Source organism: Rattus norvegicus, chromosome 11 (assembly GCF_036323735.1).
Source record: "Rattus norvegicus strain BN/NHsdMcwi chromosome 11, GRCr8, whole genome shotgun sequence".
NCBI lineage: Eukaryota > Metazoa > Chordata > Mammalia > Rodentia > Muridae > Rattus > Rattus norvegicus.
Genome location: NC_086029.1, coordinates 94,344,761 through 94,365,777, shown reverse-complemented (window position 1 = coordinate 94,365,777; position 21,017 = coordinate 94,344,761). Strand labels below are relative to the sequence as shown.

The following is a 21,017-nucleotide window of genomic DNA, read 5'->3' as shown; positions in this document are numbered from 1 at the left end:
TTTTATTATTACCTTGACAGTTTATTTATATATATATATATATATCATATATATTATAAATACATATTATGATCCACTACCCCATTTCCTACTCTTCTACTCTCCCATTTCTGCTACCCTCCCCAACTACCCAGCTAGCTCCTCTGCTTTTGTGTATGCTCAGAGCATATGTGGGAGAGCGTTACCTGACACTTGGTCGACATACCCAAGACTTACTACTGAAGAAAGTGACTTTCTCTCCCCTGACAGTCATGGATGCCAAAACAACTCAGGGAAGCATGGAGCCTATGGCCCTCCTCCATCCATGCTGAAATGTCGAACAGTCCAATCTTGTACAGATAACCAGAGGAGCTGCTGTGTGTTCCTTATTGCTGCAACCATTGCGTGTCCAGAAAATCAAGCTGCGTCACACTCGTCCCCATTCTCCAGCTCCTGGAAGGGTGTGGTGGCAATCGTCTCATTCAGGGACCTGCACTTAGCAGTCACTTGTTCCCAGCACTTTAACCTGCTGCCTGCTGCAAGGCTGAGAGCAGCAAAGCCTTCGTCAAGGCTGAGAGCAGCACTGTGGGTCTAAACACGAAGACTTAAGAGGCAGCCTGACCTCGTGTCCACAGCCTCACTGTGGAGCGCTGCCTCCTTATGAGCCTCCCGCCGCGGCCTCCCAAAGCTGGGATTAGAAGTATGTGACACCATGACCATGAATTTACTACCCATTTACATGATGATCATCCTCATCCTTTTGGTAGTGAACCAGTTTCAACATCATGACATCCAGTAGTCCAGCATACAGATTTAAGCTGTCTCTGAACTTTTACCTTAAGTCACACGTGCGTCATTGTGTCTGTGTTTAAGCACATCTACCATTAGTTCCCCATAGTGATTTTTAGATAATTGCTACTTTACAAAAGTAAACCTTGTGAGTCTTGGTCACTGTACGTCTGTTTTCCTTATAAAAGCCGCCTGCCTGGGGTAGTTCCCAGTGGAAAGCTCTGGCACACAGACTCCTGTGTCCTGGCCCAATTTAGTGATAAGAAGATCAGGTTGTCTGGGGGCAGATCTAATATTGACTATGAGAAACCAGTTCACTTGCTTCTCTTCTAGTCTGTGTGTGTCTGTTCTGCCTGGTGGCTGAGACCAGAGGATGACAATGTCAACAACTCAAGGCTAGCCTCAGCAACAGTAGTGAGGCCCTGTCGCCACAAAGAAAAGAAAGAAGGAAAAACAAGTCAGGCTGAAAGTTTAGGTTGGTGAAAATTTAGGTTAGGCCAAAAGCTTGCCTAGTGTGCCCTGGGTTCAAAACCAGAGCCACACAAAAAGAGAGGAGAAAGGAGAAGCATCATCTAGCAGATTAAATCTGTTAAAGCTGCCGGCTCAGCATGTTATAGTCAAGTCTCTATGGGTTTTTTCAGCTAACAGCAACTTGGAAAAATCACCCAACATTAAAAATTTTCCTGCCAAAGACTCTGTAATGTTCAAGTCAACATCGCTAAGACATAAGTTGAGTGGTTAGAGCGGGTGTTCACTCCTGCGGTTATGATTATTCTTCTGCTCCTTCATCATTTACATAGTTCTTCTAGGGCTGGCCATCCTGCCTTTAGACAATGCAGTGAATTGATAATGTTCTATCTTACAGATTGAGAACTCTCAGGCTGCTTAAGGTTTAAAGTCTCATACTCACCTTTTTTAATGGATGCATGCATGTTGTAATGGTGGAACCTACAGACGTTTTTTAATTTTCTTTGATTTCATATATCCCTAACTGGACAGCATGAGGACCTTGCAAATAAAATAACTTATTTCTGAAGAAATACTCTTAAATACATTGATGCTGGCTTTATTTTTAGAACTAGCAATAAGGAAAAGTTGTTCTTGCCTTGAAAGCCCAGTGACTATGTTTCAGACCCTAGTACAATGACAAAACAAAAGGTTTAAAAAGTCAAAACCTGGGGCCGGAGAGATGGCTCAGTGGTTAAGAACACTGACTGCTCTTTCAGAGGTTCTGAGTTCAATTCCCAGCAACCACAACCATCTGTAATAGAATCGGATGCCCTCTTCTGGTGTCTCTGAAAACAGCTACAATGTACTCATATAAATAAAAAGTAAATAAATCTTTAAAAAATGTATTCAGACCCTATAAAAGCCAGGGTGTTATCTCTTGCCTTTAATCTCAGCATTCAGAAAGCAGAGTCTGGTGGATCTGTGTCTCAAGACAGTCTGGTGTACATAGTGAGTTCCCAGCTAGCCAGAGTTACATAGAGAGACCCTGCATCTAAATCAAGCAACCAACCAGAAAGGCCAGGTTTGGTGGCTGTAATCACATCACTCACTCACTTGTATTCTCAGGCTTAGGCAGGAGGATCATGATGTTTAAGCCAGCCCAGACTATGTATTGAAGCTATTTCCTTTACGAAAAAGAGAGAGGAGGAGGAGCAGGAGGAGGAGGAGTTTATTGTCAGGGTCAGGCTGGGAAGGTGGCTCATTTGTTAAGAGCACTTGATACTCTTGCAGGGGACCAAGGATTGGTTCCTAGCATCCACATGGTGACTCATAGCTACCCCTAACTCTGGTTCCAGGGTATCCAGAATCCAATGCCATTCTTTGACCTCCATAGGAACCAAGCACATGCATGGTGCATGTGCCTACATGCAGGCCAAACACCCATGCATCTAAACCTAAAAACTTTTAAGAGGAAAATTCTTGTGGCTATTTTCTGTGGCATAGTGATGTCATTGTTGAGTGATGTCAAAGTGCGTCACAGGCAGCCGGCACTGTTCATCACATCACAGGACAGACTTAACTGCCTGTCGTGGGGCTAGGGCTTTGAACAGTCTTGATTATGCTTTAATGTATCACCTAACTGTTATCTGTGCATTCTTAATAATAATTATTTTAGGTCTACTGGCTACTCAGAGGTGATAGTTGTGGTTGGAGGCTGTGAACGAGTTGGAGGATTTAATCTTCCATACACTGAGTGCTATGATCCAGTAACAGGAGAATGGAAGTCCTTGGCCAAGCTTCCAGAATTTACCAAATCAGAGTATGCTGTCTGTGCACTGAGGAATGACATTCTTGTTTCAGGTAAATACAAAATTATTGCAGAGGCTACGACTTTCAATTGAGTGTTTTAAAATAATAACGTCTTACTGAGTATAAAATGAGTATTTCAGGTAAACAGTTTTATACATCAAAACTGAAAAGACCTTTTGCCCTTGAAAACAAGAATTACTTATAAAAGTTCTACCAAAAAATGGTTTTGGTCATGATATTTTGAATGCTGTGTACTCTAAGAGTATATATGTATTTTAACTGCGCGTGTGTGTGTGTGTGTGTGTGTGTGTGTGTGTACATGGGGGAACATAGAAGTGCCTGCAGGATCTCCTGGAATGGCACTTGTAGGCGGTTGTAAGCTGCCATGGGGTTGCTGGGTACTCAGATCCTCTGGAGAGCAGTAACTGGTCTAATCACTGTAAACTGTAAAGTTAGAAGTATTCGTACAATTAAACATGTTGAATTTGCTTGTTTTCTGAAATTATCTCCCCAAGTTTATCAATTAGAATTTATAATGAGCATATTTATTAGACATGACATAGTCCTAAAAGTCTGATAAAATGATAGATTTTCAAAAGGTATAGCTGATATCTGTGCTTGAAGCCTGTAGGCTGACAACAGATTATCGCAGATTATACTTTACTCCCCAGCGAATGACTCTGACTTACACCTAACTTTCTGTGGTTTTTACCTCTTTAGAATTACCCCATTTGTAGTTATCTGATGCCTGGTTTGTAAGACTCACTCTCTGTGTTTTATTATTTTGGAGCTTATAGTCATTATTTCTCAAGGTAAGAGTTGGCAGACTTTAAATCTGCTCGGTATGACTATTTCTCTTAAGCTGTAGAAGGTTCTGAGCTTCTTGAATTGAACGGGTAAATTCTGCTTCATCACCCGTGTTAGTGGCATGGCTCTCCTGGTTGTATTCAGTGACATTACCACATATGCATTGTTTTACATTTCAAGGTGGAAGAATCAACAGCCGTGATGTCTGGATTTATAACTCACAGTTGAATATCTGGATCAGAGTTGCTTCTCTAAATAAAGGCAGATGGCGTCACAAAATGGCTGTCCTTCTTGGTAAAGTAAGAGAAAAGGCTTTTTATTACTTCTGCTGGTAAAGGTCCAAAAGAAATGCCACAGCTGCATCTTGCATTTCCCTCTGGGTGTTTTGGCTTCAGACGGTATTTCCTTCTATTACTAACCAAGATAAACTAAAGACATAAACAATATAACACTGTGCTTTTTGAATAGATATTCTGTTCTCCCAACTTCACATTTGTAGCAGTACGCACATTTCTCACACACTGGAATCCAAATGCTTAAGAAGAACTAGAAAGGCATTATATCAGATTACAAAACCAGGCCAGTGTCTGGTCCACACAACCTTTTCCCTTTTACTGACTTTGGCAGTCAAGCAGAAAAAAGGTTTATCTCAAGTGGTATATTTCGCCTTTTTCATTTGTGCAAAAGGAGATAGAACTAAGATAGACTCTCCAACGTGTTTTGTTTACTTTTTGTGTGTGTTGGGGAGGTAGTTGTGGTGGCATGTGTTCTGTGTTGTGTGTGTTCATGTGTGTGTGCCCTTGAAGGCCAGAAAACTGTGTCAGATCCCCTGAATCTGGCTGCTGGAAGTAGAACCTGGGTCGTCTGTGAGAGCGGCAAGAGCTCCTGTCTGCTAAGCAACGCTCCAGCCCATGTGCACTTCTTTTCTCTTTTGAGATAAGATGACATTACACATGAGAAAGAGGTGGCATTGGCTACTGTGGACGTACAGGGGCACACAGAGATAAGTTGTGGACAGGTTTAAATCACAAAGTGTGAAGTTTAGCCCAACTCTTAAGCATTCGTTCATTGATCGTCTGTTCAAAGGATTGATTGGTGATGTTTTCAGAAGGTTGACATGTGGTTTGAGGAACTATGAAATGATGCAGAACCTTGGATAGATGGTAACGATGGAAAACAAAAGGAAGGGGTGAGAGATCCTTTGGGAGACCCAGGGGACTTCACAGTTAATCCCATGCAGCAAGAAGAGTTTATAATTGTTCATTAAAAGAAATGTGCTGTGAAATGAAATCTTGATTGATGAACTTTGTGATAGACCCCACGATATACAGGGATGGCTCTGCACGTAAGCCGTTACTGAAAGCCGTGCTTGCTGTTCGAGCCGTCATGTACAGGTGTTGCCCAACCTCACATTATTCATGGACAATGCTGAGAAAGCCCTGCTAGTAACCTGTCTTGGGTACTTTTCTAGCTGCGTTAGGCGCTGAAAGATGGGCCTTGCCTTCAGAGAGCCCACACTGCTGACCCCACCTAGTGCTGCACTTACACAGCTTTGTTACTTTGTAGTCAAGTAGCTCGGTGTTGGGGTTGGGGATTTAGCTCAGTGGTAGAGCGCTTGCCTAGCAACAGCAAGGCCCTGGGTTCGGTCCACAGCTCCAAAAAAAAGAAAAAAGAAAAAAAAAAGTAGCTTGGTGTTCAGGGAACAAAACAGGACAAACCTTATCCCCACAGGTATGGCAAAGACTTGTTCTTTAAAGGGGATGGAAAGGGGAAAAAGGTCAGACATAGCACAGATACACAATAGGGAAAACAAATACACAGTACGCTTGTGGGATTAAAATGCCACTGAAGGAAACAGCAGAAAAGCGCTGTAATGGCGGTAGTCAGAGGGGTGCTAAAAAAGTAAACAGGCTCAGAAAACTGAGCTAAATACACTGTAGTGACAGCTGTCAAGGCCTTGGATGAAAGAGTTCCTCTAATTTTAACAGAGCAGATAAACATTTTAGACTTGCTAATTAAGATTCTTTTCCCTGTATCTTACATATAGGTATATGTTGTTGGCGGTTATGATGGGCAAAACAGACTTAGCAGCGTAGAATGTTATGATTCCTTTTCAAATCGTTGGACAGAAGTTGCTCCACTTAAAGAAGCCGTGAGCTCTCCTGCGGTGACAAGCTGTATAGGAAAATTGTTTGTGATTGGTGGGGGACCCGATGATAATACTTGTTCTGATAAGGTAAGCCACATGCTTAAAGAAACTACCCATGCTATGTACAGAAGGGAGAGACCGCAGTCTCTTGTGGCTACGCCACTAAATGTGGGGGAGCTTTTTAAAAATTGTCTGGTATTCTGTTCTTTGAGGGAAAAGCATTCAATTCCAAGTTGCCACAGTGATAACATAATGTAGCCAGTAATTTTCTATGTGTAACAAATGGGATTAAACCTTTTTAAGGGCTGGAGAGATGGCTCAGTGGTTAAGAGCACGGACTGCTCTTCCAGAGGTCCTGAGTTCAATTCCCAGCAACCACATGGTGGCTCACAACCATCTGTAATGAGATCGGATGCCCTCTTCTGGTGTGTCTGAAGACAGCTACAGTGTACTCACATAAATAAAATAAATAGATAAATCTTTAAAAAAAAAAAAACTTTTTGAAATGAGCTAATCTCAGGGTTAAACTTTACTGTCATCTACAGGATTTAAAACTTACATACAGCACAGAAAATTCATGAGCAAAGGTTAGGCATTAATTATTAATACGTCATGGGGCTGGAGAGATGGCTCAGCGGTTAAGAGCACCCGACTGCTCTTCCAGAGGTCCTGAGTTCAATTCCCAGCAACCACATGGTGGCTCACAGCTATCTGTAATGAGATCTGATGCCCTCTTCTGCTGTGTCTGAAGACAGCTACAGTGTACTTATATATAATAAATGAATAAATCTTTTAAAAAAATTAATACGTCATTTTCTTGAAACCTTTGAAAGCAACTAAAAAAGAGGGGAGATTGCCTGAATAGTGTGACTAGACGATGGCCCAGAGCAGCAGCCGGTCCTCCAGCTCTGGGACAGAAGAACAAGTTCCATCCTGGCACAGCAGCAGACTTCATGGCTATGCTAGGGAAGAGCGTCCGAAGGCTGATTGCCTTAGCGGTGATAATGAGATTTCAAATCAATTTATTTCCTTACTTAAATGTTAATTGTCATCAGCTGTTACGGCACAGTGGGGTGAAGGTGCTGACCCAACCTGACGATCTGGGTTGCCCTCCCAGACCCTGTAACACTAGGAGCGCAGCAGCTCCCCAGGTTGTCCTGCAACCTTCCCATGGGCACTGCGGTGATCCATACAGAAGGTGACCCGTTTACAGGTCATCGAGGACGTATGCTGAGTATAGCATAAAGCGAGTAAACTAAGTATACTAAGTTGAGCTTGCATGCTCTCTTTTGAAATAAGGACTCCTTAAAAGCATTAAGAATTATATTCAGGTTGAGACATGCTTAATTTACATGAAGCAATTTCAGAGAAACTTGAGACTTGATTTTAGTGTACATAAGTCAATCTGAAGGCCATTCCTCCTGGGGGAAAAATGTGTGTATTTTGTTACTATCTTCTGTTTGGTAATAAATTAGCCTTTCTTTGATTTTTTTTTTTTCAAACAAAGGAGTTTTATCCTTGACCAAGAAGCAAGAATTTTCCTAACACATATATTTTATTAATCAGAGTAACCTCATTTAATTCTTTGAATTAACAGGATATAACTTTTAACTGTGTTTCTATATATTGACAGGTTTTAAAGCAATTTACATATTTATTTAGATATTTTATTCTATATTTTCTGTATTACTAGGTCCAATCTTATGACCCAGAAACCAATTCTTGGCTACTTCGTGCAGCTATCCCCATCGCCAAGAGGTGCATAACAGCAGTCTCTTTAAACAACCTGATCTACGTTGCTGGTGGACTGACCAAGGCCGTGTATTGTTACGATCCAGTCGAAGACTACTGGATGCACGTACAAAACACGTTCAGCCGGCAGGTAAGACGGACAGTCGCAATGTGATTATCTACTGCAGTCTCACTTTCCAAGTACTTCGTAATTCTTAAAATTTCCTCTCAAGGAGTTGTGTTTGTTCTTTGTTTATGGTTTTTGGTGCTGAGATTGGGTTCAGCTTCATGAACACTAGGCAAACACTCGACACTGAACTATGCTCTGCCCCAAGGACTAGCTTTAGCAAACTAACTGTCTTCTCGAAAACACAACAGGAAGTACCCGTTATGTTTAGGCTTATGATTTAAAGAAATTCACCCTTCACCTTTTTTAGAATTTCATCCCAGTCTTCCTACCCTTTCTCTTTCACATTTCAGAAGAGGAGGAAATGGCTCTCTGTTCATAGTCTTACTGGTTGGTTGTTATAAAGGAAGTGGTTGGTTCAGATTCCATTTCCACACATCCCACTGTCGCCCCAGCCCCCCTCTGTCTCTGCTACGTCAGAAACTTGAGGAGTCCTAGCTCTGCTCGCCTCCCTCTTACTACCAAGTGCTGCTCGTCTCCTCATATCAGTAAAGATGATGTCGAGGGAGAGAGCACAGGCAATTGAACGTGTTATCATGTGCACAGGAATGTGAGTGCCCAGAGAGACCAGAAGACCGGCCAGTGCCCTGTAGTTTCAGTTATAGGCAGTTGTCGGCGTTAAGTGTTCTTAACCAGTGAGCCAGCCATCTTTCCAGCCCGCTGTCCCAAAATGTATTCCATCCATCCATCCATCCATCCATCCATCCATCCACCCACCCACCCACCCATCCACCCATCCATCCATCCATCCATCCATCCACCCATCCATCCATTCATCCATCCATCCATCCACCCATCCATCCATCCATCCATCTACCCATCCATCCATCCATTCATCCATCCATCCACCCATCCACCCACCCATCCATCCATCCATCCACCCACCCATCCATCCACCCATCCATCCACCCATCCACCCATCTATCCATCCACCCATCTATCCATCCACCCATCCACCCATCCATCCACCCATCTATCCATCCACCCATCCATCCATTCATCCATCCACCCATCCATCCATCCATCCACCCACCCATCCATCCATCCATCCATCCATCCATCCATCCACCCATCTATCCATCCACCCATCCACCCATCCATCCACCCATCTATCCATCCACCCATCCATCCATCCATCTACCCACCCATCCATCCATTCATCCATCCACCCACCCATCCATCCATCCATCCATCCACCCATCCATCCATCCATCCACCCATCCATCCATCCACCCATCCACCCATTCATCCATCCATCCACCCATCCACCCACCCATCCATCCATCCATCCACCCATCCATCCATCCATCCACCCATCCACCCACCCATCCATCCATCCACCCATCCACCCACCCATCCATCCACCCATCCACCCACCCATCCATCCATCCATCCACCCATCCATCCATCCACCCATCCATCCATCCACCCATCCATCCACCCATCCATCCATCCATCCACCCATCCACCCATCCATCCATCCACCCACCCATCCATCCATCCATCCACCCATCCATCCATTCATCCATCCATCCACCCATCCATCCATCCATCCATACATCCATCCATTCATCCATCCATCCATTCATCCATCCATCCTTCTATCCATCCATCCACCCACCCATCCATCCATCCATCCACCCATCCATCCACCCATCCACCCACCCATCTATCCATCCATCCATCCATCCATTCATCTATCCATCCATCCATCCATTCATCTATCCATTCATCCATCCATCTTTCCTTCATTCCTTCCTCCTGCCTGTCCATCCATCCATCTATCTGTCTCCTTCCTTCCTTCCTTCCTTTCTTTCTTTCATCTTGTTAGCTATATTTTGTCTTTCTTAATTTGATTGGTTGGCTAGATTTTTGCTTGCCTTCCTTCCTTTTGCTTCTTTTCTCCTCCTCCTCCTCCTTTTCCTCCTCTTCTTTTTTTAAAACAGGGTCTCACTCTGTAGTCCTGGTTGGCATAGAACTCCCAGATCTGTTTTCCTCACCCTCCTCAGTTCTGCATGCCTAGTCTCCAAAGACAAATTCTTAAAAGTCTCTGGTAGTCATTCCTTTGTTTGTTTTTAGTCTCCTATCTTTTTTCCTCTAAGTCTTTAAATATGAGTGTTGCTTAGCCCTCCTTCCTGTGACTTAACTCTAGTCTATTTCTGAGTTACTTCATCTGCTGCTCACAACTAATCTTATTTCAAATACCTGTTTCCACCTGCTGTGTGGCCTTGCCCATGCCATGGTGTGCCAAGTTTTCAGACTTACAGAGGAATCTGCCTGCTTCTCTCATGCTGTCTCTATCTTGACTTCCCAGAATCCTTAGCTAGGTTTTTTGACTGTCTCTGAAAGAGAGAAGTGCACACATTGAAGCTGTCCTTAGAGTTCTGTCCTCTAATTGGTCTAGCTTCTCTAAATCAGTTTGCTACCAGTTATTTTCCAACGATTTTCATTAAGTCCCCTTAATGAGAAGCAACTGTAAAGCTCACCACTTCCTCCTGAACCTTCTGATGTCTCATCTCTGCTTTGTTCTTAGCCAAAACACCAAGAAGGGATTGCTTTGTTTTCTCTTTCTCCCTCTCCCTCTTCCTCTCCCACAGCCCTCTCTCTTACAGGATCTCTCTGTAATAGCCCTGACTGTCCTGGAACTCACTCTGTAAACCAGGCTGGGCTCAAACTCAGACATCCACCTGCCTGCCTCTTGAGTGCTGGTATTGAAAAGTGTGTGTCAGGGGTTGGGGATTTAGCTCAGTGGTAGAGCGCTTGCCTAGGAAGCGCAAGGCCCTGGGTTTGGTCCCCAGCTCCGAAGGAAAAAAAAAAAAAGAAAAGTGTGTGTCATCACTGCCAAGCTGTGGAATTTTGTAAACCATTTATTTGTGTGTGTGTGTGTGTGTGTGTGTGTGTGTGTGTGTGTGTGTGTGTGTTACCGCACATGTGGAGGTCAGAGGACAACATATAGGATTCTACCATGTGGGTCCTGGAAAGGAACACACAAGTTGTTAGGATTGGCAGCAAGCATCTTTTAGCCAGAAACCCATTTACCAGGTCTCCCTTATGGGGGGGGTGTGTGTGTGTGGTGTGTGTGATGTGTGTGTGTATGGTGTGTGTGTGTGATGTATGTGTGTGTGTGTATGATGTGTGGTGTGTGTGTATGATGTGTGGTGTGTGTGTGTGTGTGGTGTGTGTGATGTGTGTGTCTGATGTGTGGTGTGTGTGTGATATATGTGTGTGTGATGTGTGCTGTGTGTGTGTGTATGATGTGTGGTGTGTGTGTGTGATGTGTGGTGTGTGTGATGTATGTGTGTGTGTGTATGATGTGTGGTGTGTGTGTTGTGTGTGTGTGTGTGTGTGTGTGTGTGTGTGTGTGTGTGTACACGTGTGCATTCAGTGTGTCTAGGTGCCCCCAGATAGCAGAGAAGAGTGTCGGGTCCCTAGAATGGCTGCTGGGAACTGAACCTGGGTCTTCAGCACAGGCGCTCTTTAGCACAGTGCCATCTCCAGCCCCTGCCCTGCCTCTTTTTTTTTTTTTTTTTTTTTTCGGAGCTGGGGACCGAACCCAGGGCCTTGCGCTTCCTAGGCAAGCGCTCTACCACTGAGCTAAATCCCCAACCCCCTGCCCTGCCTCTTTAAATGCTTCTTCCTGTACTGGAATTAGAGCCTCACTTCATCCATGTGAATGTCAGCCCTCATCATACAACACTCATCATACAACCGGGCCAGAGGAAGATTCGCTCTAGCACCTCCCCTCTCCTGTACTGTGTTAAAGCATACTGATGTTTTTTTAGTTTATTGTCAAATCTTTTATCTTCAATAGTTAATTGGTTTTTTTGTTTGTTTGTTTTTTTATATATTTGGTTAAACAGGAAAACTGTGGTATGTCTGTTTGTAATGGTAAAATCTATATCCTGGGTGGAAGACGGGAAAATGGAGAAGCCACAGATACTATTCTCTGTTACGATCCTGCGACAAGTATCATCACAGGAGTGGCTGCGATGCCCAGACCAGTGTCCTACCATGGCTGTGTGACTATTCATAGATACAATGAGAAATGCTTTAAGCTCTAACAATACCTCACACAAGAAGCCAATGCCAATCCAAGAGGAAAGTTTTTAAAACGACCATGTGCGAACACAACTTTGTGCCATCTGCAAAAAAGAAATAAATAATCCTGTTGCCTTTCTGACCCAAACACCAGACTTCAAGCTGTCAAATGTCAGTCCTTTTCTGTAATGGGGTGGGGTGGATTACAGTGAGCCAGGACCTGCGTCTATCCCAGCACCCAGAAGGCAGGTTTCTATACTTTTGAACCCAGCCTGGTCTGCATAAAATGTTCTAGGCCAGCAAAAGTAAGAATTTGGCCTATGATTATACTTTTGCATTTTTGAAAAACTAGGTGGGGTAGGCAGTAATGCCCAGTGTAAACTTCTTAGGGATTTGTGGACCCTCTTTCAGGAATGTGTCCTTTTTTTGTCAGTTTTGTAGAAAATATTGCATGACTGAAGCTTCATTTAGGTTGAATTGCCTGATGTTAAGAATGTTTAGAACTCATTGTGAGGGGAGGAAATGAGTTTGTTTGTTCGTTGTTTTAACCATTTATTTAAGTTATGTGCATTGGTGAAAGGGGATCAGATCCCTTGGAACTAGAGTTACAGACAGTTATGAACTGCCCTGCCATGTGGGTGCTGGAAATTGAACCCCAGACCTCTGGAAAAACAGACCGTGCTCTTAACCACTGAACCATCTCTCTCCAGCCCCCAGAAATGAGTTTTAAATATCTGTCACGGACTTTATCCCTGCCGGTTAATTTTATTGAAGGCTTTTTGGGGTTTTGTTTGTTTTTTCCTAATTATAAAAGTGTAGTAACAATTCAGCTACCATAAAACACCAAATTTTATGACTGTATAGACTGTTCTCTGATATTAAATACTTTGTGAGCTTATGTAGGAGATAGAAAAGTAAGAAAATTTAAATTATACATTAGTCCCTAAGGAAAAATTAAAGTAACTATTGAAAAAAAAAATGTGATCCACTTTGGTTCTCAGGGTATTTAATGAATCATCTGTGAGTCCACTAAAGGAGTTCTTCCCTCTAAACTAATCTAGGAGCTAACGTCCCGCTTACGGGCAGGCGGGTGTCTGTGTCCAGGGTGTTTCCCAGGCATGGCAGTGCACACCCGTGTCCAGGGTCTGGAAGGTACATCGAAAGAAACCAAATGGGCTGGACAGAGTGTTAGTGAACACTCACTGCTCCCAGCCCCTATCAGGTGGCTCACTAATTTCTGCAGCTCTAATTCCAGGGAATCGTAACACCTTCTGGCCTCCCTAGATATCTACAAGCATGTGGTGCACATACATTCACACAGGCACACATGTATGTAAAAGAGATATATCTTAAGACAAATATGCATTTTGTAATACTGAAAAAAAAAGAAAGAAAGGCAAGAGCAGGTTTGCTCCCTACCCAGTCTGGCAGAGTTTGATCTTACGATGCTTTGTGAGTGCCACTCCGCTCGCTCGTTCACTGCCATGTAAGCAGTTGTCAGTCTAGGAAGGCTGACTGATTCCTTAACATCCTACAGTCACTCTTCTCAGTGGGGCCACGTGTTTGTGACTCTGACCAGCAGCAGTTCTGGTCTTCAGAGAGAAATCTCTTATTGGGGAGAGCTCTTTTATTTGTATAAAATACTGATCAACATTTTCAGATTTCTATTAAAGTTTTCCCTCAGGTTCTTCACCTCCATTTTATAAAACTTAGTACTTTTCAAAGGGAAATGTGAAATTTTTCTTAGAAATATAAGTAAATACAGCAGGAATTAGCATAACTAATTATTGTAACTTCTGTGTGGACAGATAACGATTTACAATGCCCTAGGCTGCAGCAGGTCTCTCACTATAATATACTCCTTGTTGATGACAATAGTGTCACTAGATTTCTGTTCACGTTAAGGCAGTCATCAAAGCCTAGCATTGGCAGACAACTTCTTTCTCAGCTTAGGAGAATACAAACGTTTTTAAGAGTCATGCTTAATTGGAATCCAAATTCTGAGAAAAATGCTTACAAGGTATATTTGGGAAATTGTTGTCACGTCATAAATGGTGAGTAATGTAACACAGCTAAGGAAGCAGCTCCGAAACAGTCATCTGTCAGTCGACAGACAGACGTACGGATAGTCAAGGGTATCTGTACTGTAATTTTATAGTAAATATCTTCATTAGACTTCTGTTAGAGAATGGAGATTGTTTGGTTCAGAAATTCTTAAACAGTAAAGTGTGTGAATAAAGGTGTTTTATAAATGCTTAGGACTCTGCAGATGCTAACTGTTATGTATGTGTGTAAGATCATGCCCATTCATAAATACATATATAAAACTCGGTCAAAATAAATTTGTATCTTAGTATTTTTGTCTGTTGTAAAAGTATTATCTACTTGTATCTTGTAATGTTTATCTTTCATATATCTTGTTTATTGTAAATTGGAAAAAAATCCTCAAAATCAGAATTTGTTTAAACACATTACTTTTTCTTTATGTTGCAAATTATATTAAAAGTTACCAGAAAGTACCTGAATCCTAGAAAATTAACTTTTTAAAGATACCCAGTTGATATTTTAACTTCCTTTAATTTCTTTTCTTTGCTAATTCTTGATAAATAATGGTGGTAAGCCCCGGTTTAAGAAAAATAATTTTAGAGTATAATTAGTGCATTAAAAGGGATACATCAACCATCTTGGAGTCAGACTATCTTCATTTTGTCATCCCATAATTGGCAGACTTTCTTTTAATGGGTGGTTTCTATGAGCCCCTACGTTAGTATGTGTTTGTGTTTACATGCAGATAGTATGGTTGTGTACGTAGATCACAAACACCCAATGATTTTTGCAGTTTAATTATCAGAAATGTATAAAGTCAAAAAGTAGTTGATGACATCCAGTTCAGTTGCGAAAGACTAACTTGGAACATTTCTGGAGTACTCTAGTGTTAAGGCAGGCTCTCTGTGGCCTGTGCTGGCCTCAAGCTCTTGGCAATTCTTTGCCTTCTGAGAGCTGCAGTTAGAAGTGGAAGCCAGCACTAGTTTTCTAAAGAAATCATTTCGTCTGAAAGTGCAGATAGATCTGGTCCTAAGGATCTGTGCGTCTGTGTGACAGCAGTGTTACCAGGTCGGAAAGCAGACCTGGAGAGAGGTTTGCAAACATCACTTGCGGCTGTGCAGATGGAAAGGACGTAGGTTTTGTGGATCAACAGAAAATTACAGTTGGTTGTTGTGTGCACTTTTCCTACGAATCCTCCTTCAAGTCTTCTCCATGTATTGCACAGGGTGGCCTGACTTCCTCCGTTTTCACCGTACTGTCTGTCCCCATGCTGACTTGACTAACAGATAGGAGTTGGATTTTCAGTAGCCGCTTTTCATAGATTATTGGGATCCAGGTGTTTACTCCGTTTGAATCAGGTTTCAAGACGCCAATGCTCAGGGAGGGCGTTAGCTTGTCTGTGTTGCCCATCAGGGTGTGCAAAAGTGCTTTCCCTTAGATACCGTTCAGTTGATGGCTGTAGACTAAAATGTTTGAGAAACTTGACCTGTATCAGTGGTTGAACATCTGTCCTACTCGGAAGGATGACAGTGCTTTGTGAACTGACACGTTCTCCTGGTGAATATGAATTGTTTCTGCGTCTGCTGTCAGACTCCCATTTTGAAACTCAGGAAAGACAAAGGTGGGTCTTCTGCTTTTGTCAGTGTCCAGACCAGGTGTGTACTGCTTTTTCCTGATCTGACAGTAGGTTTTTAAAAACCACTCTGAGAGCCCATATGCAAAGAGAAGAAGGGAGTTGAATTGTTTGCGTGTGCCTTTAATGCCTTGAGGTTTATATGGGAAAAGGATACATCGTACAGACTAAATGTGGTACCAAGTAAACAGTAATGTGCAGAAGCTTCCTGTGGACTGCCTGCCTCATAGTCCACCCAAGACATTACTAGTTAAAATGACTTGATCTGGCTAGAGTTAGTGGTACATAGCTGAGTGTGGTGGCAATGTCTGTTATTCCAGCCCTTGGGAGGTGGGGCAAGAGGATCAGGAAAGTTCCAGGACCAGCATGGCGACAGAGAGCCAGTTTGGGGTCAGAGTTGGCCATGTGAAGTCCCGTGTGAGAAAGAGTATGGAGCTCATTGGTATTCTGTAGAGAGATGGAATGGTCTCATTTCACCCATTATTAGGTAAATAATTCACCAAACCACATGAGCATCATGAAAATCCACCATACCACGTAACCAGAATGAAGCGTTTTGGCTGACCTGGGATGCAATAGGTTTGCCTAGCCAAGTATGCTTACTGCCACATCTAGTGCTAGGCGTCAAACAACATTCCAGGAGTACAAACTATAATACCTGAGATGTTTCAAAGTATTTTAGACATCTTAAAGCCTTACATTTGTCAGTGGGTTGGAGAGATGGCTCAGTTAGGAGCAAGCACTAGCATTTGCTGCTCTAGCAGAGGACCTGGGTTGGGTTCCAAGCACCTTCACTGTGGCTAACAGGTGTCTGTAACTCTAGGTCCTGGGTTCTAGTACCCTCTGGCCCCCACAGGCACACATGGGCACATATATTACATGGAGATGGCCATGGTACAGGGAAAGCATACACATAAAAATAAGTTATCATTAAAATGTTGAATATGAACCTTTTACATTTGTGTGGTTGCCTTAAATATAAACAAATAGCACTAAAGGTGATCATAACATAGAAAGTAAAATCACAACTTTATATATTGTCCCCAAAGAGGTTTTGTTTTAATGTCTGTGCCTTAAGCTACCCAGTGCCATCTCAGCCTAATAAGCCACAGTACTGGTTTTTTGTTTTTTTTTTTTGGTTTTTTTTGTTTTTTTTTTTTTGGTTCTTTTTTTTTTTTGGAGCTGGGGACCGAACCCAGGGCCTTGCGCTTCCTAGGTAAGCACTCTACCACTGAGCTAAATCCCCAGCCCCCACAGTACTGGTTTTTGAGGGCCTGATTTTGCTTTATCTTTTGAGTCAGGGTCATATGTAGCCTAGGCTGGCCTAGAACTTTTGCTAAAAATGATACTGACCTCCAGTCATTCTGTTTCCTCCCGTGCTTGAATGACAGTGTGTGCCACCATGCTTGGCTGCGTGTGTTTCTGTCTGTCTGTAGGTTGGTTGGTTGTTCAGTTGGTTGTTTTAATGGAGCCCTGGCTAACCTGGAACTCAGGATATGGCCAGGTTGACCTTGAACTAATGGCAGTCCTTCTGCCTTTGTCCATGAGTGCTAGGATTATGGGCTTGAGCCACCACTCCCAGCTGTTCTGAAATTCATTGGAGTGCCAGCTGCCTGCTTGGTGGAAAGAGAATGTTAAATAAGGTCGTTGCTCAGAGTTTTACATTTTTAACTTTTGGTACCTAGGTGCTTTGTAAAATACTCAGATAAATACCCATTAAGCTCTCCTAAGGTCATTTGAAATAGTGAAAAAAGTACGTGTAGTTATTTCTGCTTGTCATTATATCAATAGTTCTGCTCTAGGCTTTTTGAGAAAGCAACTTCCTCTTCATCTCCCCACCCCCACCCCTACCCCCTGCAGTGTCTAAGCCTCCAGAGCTGAGGTAAGACTTTCAGATCTGAACAAGTGTATGTGCTTTACTGTAACTGCCTCACACCTCTTGCCTAGAGTTTGAATCTTCACAGTGAGAAAAGAATGTTTTCTACGTCCTTGTCCTCAGTTCCGCTGCAGTATAGTAAATGCTTACGTTTTTGTTTAATTGCACTTCTTCCGTAGTTTAAATTTTTAAAAGTTGTATCTAATGTCTTTTAAACATTATTTGACTATATGGTTACATTAAATTTTGTTTACCAAAAATGAGTTTTTAAGTTTGTTTTTTTTAATATTCCCAAATGATCGTATTAAAAGGGACAAGGGGAAAATCAGATGTTTGTATTTACCAGAATAACCATAAAATAACTAAGAACATAAACAAGAAACCCAAAAAGTGACTTGAGGAAAGGAAGGGTGGCCAAGAAGAATACTAATGTTGGTGTGTGTTGAGCATGGCCCCTGGTGTAGTGGTGTTGAAGCGGGACTGTTCGTCTGAAGCAGTGTAGAAGTTTAATAAAGACGTGTTAATACAGCCTCTCCTGTGAGATATATGAGCACGGTCACTCAGTACCCACGGAGGGTAGAAAAGGGTGTTGGATCTTCTGGAACTTGAGTACAGCTTAAGCTGCCATGTGCCTGCAAGGAACTATAAATCTCAACCCTTGAGAGGGAGACGTTTTCAGAAATGAAGGCTGCTAGCCTGTTCCTGTTTTCTCTGCTTTACTGTCTGACGCTATGAAGATCTTGTTCATGTATGGCATTTGGCATACACGTTCCTACTGAAGGAAATTTGTAAACAGTTCTGGACACTGGCTCCTTGTCAAAATTAAGTGCTACCCCAGCTTTATGAGTTGTATCTGTGGACCAGCAGCTTTGTGGACAAAATCCTGCCCGAGTTTTTGAGATCATTTGTCCTCTTATCCGTTGTGATACCGGGGCACATTTCCATTCTGGAGGCACTTCATCAAAAGTCCAGTCTCCCAGCGAATGATGATACAAGCCTTTGCTCTCACTCGGGAGGCAAAGGCAGGTGAATCTCTCTTCAAGACCAGCCTACTTTACACATCCTGCTTACAGCCAGCATGGCTACACAGTGAGACCCCAGTCTTAAGAACAAACAAGAAATATGAACCAGTAATTTTAATTATCAGAGGTTGTCCCAAAATCATGCTCTGTTTGAAAGTTTAGAGTCACTGTTAGGGGGACGAATGAGAAAATGGGAGTCCATGTGGAAACCAAAGACCACTAAAAACAGAGAAATCTCCAGTGTTCAGAATCGGGAGTTGAGAACACTTGCTCCTGGATGGGCTGTTAACTTTCCTTCCTAGGTCCTAAGTGGAGGATAGGCTAGAAATGTGTGATTTATGTGGCCTTAATAACATGATACCGGCTTTTCCAGGACGATACCTCCTCTTAGAAGTCCTGTGGAAGCCAGAATACAGCAACTACATAGGCGAATGCCATTATTAAACCACTGAACTGAGAACAGGACCCTCGTTGAAGGAATCTTACAAAGGATTGAAAGAGCTTGAAGGTGCTTGAGACCCCATATGAACAACAATGCCAACCAACCAGAGCTTCTAGGGACTAAGCCACTACCCAAAGACTATATATACATGGACTGACCCTGGGCTCCAACCTCATAGGTAGCAATGAATAGCCTAGTAAGAGCACCAGTGGAAGGGGAAGCCCTTGGTCCTGCCAAGACTGAACCCCCAGTGAATGTGATTGTTGGGGGGAGGGCGGTAATGGGGGGAGGATGGGGAGGGGAACACCCACCTAAAGGGGAAGGGAAAGGGTTATAGGAGGAAGTTGGCCCGGAAACCGGGAAGGGGAATAACAATTGAAATGTAAATAAGAAATACTCAAGTTAATAAGGAAAAAAAGAAAAAGAATGAAACCTAGAGAAAGGCAGATAATTATGTATCGCTGCCCTTATAAGGGGTCAAATAGGTCAGTTCTCACAAGAACAGGTTGACACTTAGCTTTCTCGGATCCATCTCTGGCTTTCTGTGACCAGACCCTCATCATTCCCCACCCCAACCCCCGTGAGGCCATCTATGCTGTCATCAAGGCAAAGCCCCAACCCCCAGCCCCAGTAAGGACTGATGGATTGCCAGTGCCATGTCTTTGACCTCTGTAAAGCTGTCAGCACAGTAAGACTTTCAGTTTACTCTGTATAAACTACCCAGAGTATTAATAAGTCTAAATTACCTAATCAGTATCCAGCAGGAGCTGAGTGTGGAGGTGCACAACTTTAATCCCAGCACTCAGGAGGCAGAGGCAGGTGGATTCCTGTGAGTAAAGTGTATTCTAGTGTTTGGGTGGAATGTTCTTTAGCTATCAAGTCTGTTTGATTCGTGCTATCATTTGGTTTGTATATTTCTGGGCTTCGTTTGGAAAGCATTGATTGGTGAGAGTACAGTACTGACGCCACCCCGTACTGTTGCACTGGGGATATTGTGTGACTTTACATTAAAAAGTACTTGGCTAAGCATGGTGGCACATGCCTTTCATCCCAGGACTTGGGAGGCAGGGAGACCTCTATGGGTTTCAGGCCAGCCTTTGTCTATGTAGCATGTTCCAGGTCAGGGCTACATAGAGAAGCCCTTTCTCAAAAATAGGAGTGATGAGGGAAAGAATGAAAACAGGGAAAGCAGAAGGACCAAAAGAAGCAAATGAGATACAGGCTAAAAGTATAGAAAAGAATGACTTTAGACCGGGTCAAGAGAGACACACGCAGCAAATCCTAAATGGTGCCTGAGCAATGATCAGAAGCAAAACCCACGTGAGATTTGTGCACAAGAATAGAAATTAACTGATAGCAAATGAGAAGCAAACAGTTCTTACAGAGAGAACTGCTGGCCCAGCTGCTCAGAGCTAGAAGGTGAAGGAAGTTCTCAGTTTTCGAGACTGTGGTTAACAGGCTGCACTTGGTGTTGTGTAGGGATGGGGGCGGGGCATCAGCCTGTAATTCCTGTGTTCCCAGGGGTTCTGGCTTGTGAGGAAGGGAGGTCACATGTGCTTTGCTGAACTTCACTGTTGCCTGTTCTGGTCCTGAAGGTTTAGTGTACATGAGGAACAACCCTTGCTGTTTCTACTGTTCTCCCAGGGTATCTTGATTAGGATACCTAGTGTGTTTGTTTGTTTGTTTGTTTGTTTGTTTGTTTGTTTTAGTTTCTTAGGAAAATTCCACACTCATTTCCTTAGAGTCTGCCTCTGTTTAAATTCAGTGCACTCATTAAACCAGTAATGAGTAAAGTTCCCGTTCACCTCATCCTCATCAGCATGTGCCTTAGGGTTTTACTGCTGTGAACAGACACCAAGACCAAGGTAACTCTTATAGAGGACGTGTAATTGGGACTGGCTTACAGGTTCAGAGGTTTCAGTCCATTACTGTCAAGGGGAGAGCATGGCGGCATCCAGGCAGGCATGGTGCAGGAGGAGCTGACAGTTCAACATCTTCATCTGAAGGCTGCTGGCAGAAGACTGGCTTCCAGGCAGCTAGGGTGAGAGACTTTATAACC

General features: G+C 43.1%; 1 protein-coding gene across 9 annotated transcripts in view; it reads left to right on the top strand.

The window, feature by feature from the left end:
• The window catches only part of Klhl24 (kelch-like family member 24), a 34,062-nt gene extending 16,308 nt beyond the window's left edge, over positions 1-17,754 (top strand). For 7 of the 9 annotated variants that reach the window (XM_063270472.1, XM_039088275.2, XM_063270469.1 and 4 more), the window contains 5 exons: positions 2,894-3,078; positions 4,015-4,133; positions 5,882-6,070; positions 7,677-7,865; positions 11,762-17,754. In XM_063270472.1, the coding sequence (XP_063126542.1) occupies positions 2,894-3,078; positions 4,015-4,133; positions 5,882-6,070; positions 7,677-7,865; positions 11,762-11,962 (883 nt within the window). In that variant the 3' untranslated portion in view covers positions 11,963-17,754. The remainder of the gene's footprint in view (positions 1-2,893; positions 3,079-4,014; positions 4,134-5,881; positions 6,071-7,676; positions 7,866-11,761) is intronic. The other 2 variants (NM_181473.3, NM_001394229.1) reach the window with 1 other exon arrangement.
• The last annotated feature ends 3,263 nt before the right edge of the window (positions 17,755-21,017 follow it).